Raw genomic sequence first — 4,896 nt, forward strand, 5'->3', positions numbered from 1 at the left:
CCAGCTCTGAATTTTTATTGCAATTCAGAAATAAATTTGGTAGGAAATATACCTCAATATCATAAAAGTTGGAGACATCGAGATGAATTCAGATTCGCCTGATGGAACCACAGAAATGAATTTAGACACCAAACCCATATTCACTGATGTTCATGAAGTCACCTGCAAAATTTATCGCTTACTGTAAGCTTTCAGGACACTGTCTAATTTGCTGAGAGGTCTCTACAACCAGCTAAAAGTAATAGATCATATTTTAAACTCACTTGTAGGGTAGCTAGAGAGAATTTCAGGAACTGGTCCAATAGTAATTTATTTAATGGCTTTTTACAAAGCCATACTCTCATTTTCTCAGGAGTTTATCAAAAACACTGCTTGGCCCTCCGGGCATTACCTTTCTGGCAGCGTAGGAGAGGAGATCCATTGCTTTTCGGACAGTATTATGATTCCTAGTGTTCCCTCCAGGACAGAGAAAAGGGTATCATCCTTGGATGTGCTGGTCAAATGTAAAGCCATGTGCTGACTTTCACCATTACTGTATTTCCCTGCTGTTTGGGATACACATAAGTATGTGTGTGTATAAGGTTATCACAGGCTGGGTACTTGGGGCTACATCAACCGTGATTCAGAAGCAGATTTTGTGCAGATTATGTGCAGGTGGCACATTATGGCAATTGCCAATACATGGCAAATTAATTAATTTCATTCCTATTCTGCTAAGAAATACATATTATTTGTAGAATTCACTGAGAAATTTACACCAAAACTTTATTTTTCCAGGTATTTAGGATACCACAAACCTATGCATGTGTGCATATGTGTAGGACAGGAAGAGCAAAAGAGAGAGGCTGAAAACACAGGAATTTGATGAATATGAAGAATTTAATTTGTTTTTCATTTTGCCATAGTGGAAAATCCCTGAAACACTAACTCAAGTTAACTCAAGCTCAGGTTAGCTAGGATTACTAGTGCCTAGCAATCCTAGAAACTGCCGTGGTGCCTTTGGCCTGTGGTTTCTCCTGAGGCTATGCTGTTGGATTCAGCTTGTTCTAACTCATATCTGACCTAGGAAGAACAGGTGCAACTCAGCTGAAATCATGATGACCGTATATAGTCCCATATGTCACTGCAGAGTGGAAGCAATATTGTGATAATATCTAGTAAACTATGAAGTAAAATCGATTGTGTGGGTTCAGTCACCTTCACTGCTTCGTACACACTGAAAAACATTTTTTGCCTTTGTGAAGTTTGACAAAAGCTGGCTGCACAGCAATGGCTTTTCAGCACTCTGTATTTAATATTAAAGGTCTGTACAACAATAAGCTTAAACAAGTAATAGGAAACATCACATCCCTCAGAATAAATACCCATCTCAAACTGCGGTCTCATCTCTGTTTTGGATTATTTTCCCACATTTGCAGCAATAGTAGTAAGGAATTTATAACTTCATAGGTAAGAAAAGATAGCAGAGAAGTTACTCCATCTTGATTTCAGGTTCATTTATTTTTACTTACAATCAACACACAAATACATTATGTTACAGATACATGATCTTAAACAGTTTTCAAAAAGGAAATAATGTTTCCTGATGACGTTTAAACAGTTTGCTGTTTTTTCAAGGCTTACCATCAATTACCAGTGAAAAATGACTGAACATAGTACAAGAAAATTTTGGCTAGATTAATAAAGTATTCAAGAGACAAAATATATTCATAACAATAGTTTGGCTCAGAGATCCTATAGGCTTAAGTTTTTTATTACTCAGCAAGTACTTTGACCTTTGTAAGGAGCTAATCAATATCAAAATCCATCACTGCTTACCATGCCATAGGTTCATTTTTAAAAATCGAAAACACCAACTCCAGCATAATCTGTATGTTGTTTGGCACTGATATAGCCATTTCTAATGGCTATATTTACACTAGACTTTTCAAACTTTTATATTAAAGACTGTATAGTTAATGGCAAAACACATCCTGCTGATAAACAAACTGCTATCTTGGAGGGACGGTATTTGTAAAAATCTGGCTGGGAAGTCTTCTGCACACAGCTTGGCCATATTGACTATGGCCTTAACCCTTTTGACTTTCCCTTATTGACTATCCTTAAGCCTTAAGGCTGCAGGGCAAATAACACAGCATGTGATTCCCCCACACGCCACTTTGTGCTGGGCAATGAGAGGAGCTGGTGGGTCCCTGGAAGGGTTTTGCCTGGGCAGCAGCAGCAGTTGGTAAGGAGACCAGTCACACACTTTTCTCCTGCTGAGAACTTCCCATCACTCGGAGCTACAAGTGCTTCTCTACCAGCAACAAAAAGAGCAGTGACATTTCCATACCCTTCTCCTGGGCTCCCAAGTGACTTGGTTGCTGCCAATATAGCAAAATTTGCAGGGACTTGCGTGGAAGCAGGACCAGGGCTCTGCTCACATACTGCGATAAGGATAACAAGGACTAACACAGCACAGTATGGGACTGCAATCTGCAAGCTTGGTAGATCACACTTTGACCATTTGATTATAATTAATTCACAGATTCGATTTTAATTAATTTACAGCTGACCACAGGATCTTGTACACAATACTGCTAGGTATTTTACAGCAGAAATTGAGTGCTGAGTTGCATTTTGCTTAGGGGGAGTCATAAGCCAGAGTATGGTATAACAAGGGGCGGTGGGATGTCCAGTGTCTCACCCTAGCATCGCCGGCCTCTCCTGAGGCTGATGTGAGAAGGGCAGAGCCACTGCCCTTTTTCCTTCCCACCTTCTCCTACCCTCTGCAGATGTACTTCGCACCACGCACAGATCTGCCTGGCCATTACACAGATCCTTGTGTCCCCTCTCCACCCCAGAGTGGACCTGTCAAATTACAGAGTACAAGCTGGCCCAGGAAGTTCTCACCAGTGCGAGTAATTTCTGTTCCTACTGGGCCTACTTACATGCGTACAAACATCTTGTGCATAGAAGAAAGGACAGTTACAGGAACTATACTGTATATAGTTACTAGCTATGGTGATAGTAGGCAGATCTCCTAAAAGAAATCATCTCTTTGTATTGATACTCATTAAGAACATGCTACAGCATCAGCAAAGGATGAAAAGGAGTTGCGTGATATTTATGATTCAGCAGTAAAAAAATGTCCTCAGAGAAATAAGTCATTAGGCAAATTATACGTAATATAGTCCAAAAATATCTCTATACTTTTATCAGTGGGTATTGTTAATGTAGTCATTTACTAAATTAACCAAAAATTTCAGCAATTCAAAAACTGAAATACAGGGACTTTATACAGAAAGATGTAGTACAAATAAACAAAAGTAATATTCTTCCAGAAATAGATTTTTATTTTGTTTTATAAAAATCAATAAATACTGAAAATAATAATGAAAATTTAAAAAGAAACAACACCAACAACTTTAAATTGTCCTGGGACTCAATTTATAATTTAAGCTGATTTTGTGATACTTTTGCAATATGAGTTTCATCAAGAAGTCCATATCTAATTAGAAAAGGAAAAAGAAAAGAGGTCAGCAGTACTACTGAAATACAACCAGAAAAGAGGTCACAACTACAGCAGAAAAATGACACATTCAGTTAGAACCACGTTACAGGTTGGCAAGAATGCTCTTAACGAACAGACATAAATGTGTAAGAAAAAGACAGCATCACAATTATAGGCATGAAACAATGATCGAGCGTCATTTTCCATCTTGCAGAATGAAGAGCAACATTAGTAAAAGGGGAAATGAAAGCTAAAAAGGGAAAGAAAAAGATAAGGAAACTTTAAAAGTCACCTCTTTGTGATAGTCTTCTAAGGCAAACGTTGCATGCACTACCTCCCCACGAAGCTAGAAAAAGCCGTTCCATTCCCCGTGTCTTCTGTTTCATTTATTTTCATGAAGAAAGGTTTGAGAAAGCAGATCGTTGGGAAGAAATACTACAGACTTCTAAATTAGTGAAAGAACTTCCAGCATCACTATTATATTCTGGGTAAGAGGAACTGGAAGAAATTATGTTCTTCAGCCTCTGAAGTGCAATGATCAATAGCAAAAGGAGAAAAGCTAAGAGACTAAGGAATATAGAAACATATACATAGACGTTGGATAAACGGTCAGAAGATGAATCCACTGAGGTTGATAGGGATGTGGGATACAGCTCCAGAAAAGTCCCATTTTCCATGTTTCCTACAAATCCAGATGAAAGGTCAGGTTCTGACATTTTTGGTTTTGTGTTTTTAAAATCACCACAGATCTTGGAGTCAAAGGCAGTTCTAGCAGCATAACAAAGGGTTCATTTTAGACAACCGTTTTTCCATCACAATGAAGAGACGACAAGTCAGCCAGTGATCAGATTTATCCTTTACTGCTCAAACTCAGGGTAATGTAAGATTGTATCCTTCAGAACTGGAAAAAAAAAGTAAGATTAATTTACTAATAGATAATGTGATTTAATTGTGTACCCGAGACAATCCAATTCTTAACAGTTACAAATTATTATTCCTTAGCATTAAGCTGCAATTTGTAAAGCATTAGCTAACTATTATCTTTATATCTCTGTTTGTCAAAATGTATGGATAAAGAGAATTTCTGTCAATCAATGAATTTAAACTGACTCTTCCCCACCATGAGTTGTTTAAGTGAGAACAGCCCAATCTAAATATCTTTGCACTTTGTGCAGGACAGAAGTATGGGAATCTGCATTTTTCTGGTGGATGAAAGCTAGACAAAGAATGACAAATTCCCTTTCAAGATTTCAGCTTGTCATCCTAGGGCAAGGTCGTTTAACATCAGGATGGATGGTAAATCCACCACCCTTAGCCACTATTCCATACCATCTTGCCTGAGGTAACCAGAACCAGAAACCCACCAGAGCTGATTTCTTATATAAAATGGATCAAATAATTTC

At 38.0% G+C, this 4,896-nt stretch overlaps 1 protein-coding gene across 1 annotated transcript; it reads right to left on the reverse strand.

Annotated features, from left to right (window-relative positions):
- Positions 1-3,885: 3,885 nt before the first annotated feature.
- Positions 3,886-4,209, reverse strand: SERTM1 (serine rich and transmembrane domain containing 1). The gene has a single exon (XM_062576781.1). The coding sequence runs from the start codon at positions 4,207-4,209 to the stop codon at positions 3,886-3,888; it is 324 nt and encodes a 107-aa protein (XP_062432765.1).
- Between the last annotated feature and the right edge of the window lie 687 nt (positions 4,210-4,896).

The sequence above is a fragment of the Rhea pennata genome, chromosome 1 (genome assembly GCF_028389875.1).
Source record: "Rhea pennata isolate bPtePen1 chromosome 1, bPtePen1.pri, whole genome shotgun sequence".
In the NCBI taxonomy this organism is placed as follows: domain Eukaryota; kingdom Metazoa; phylum Chordata; class Aves; order Rheiformes; family Rheidae; genus Rhea; species Rhea pennata.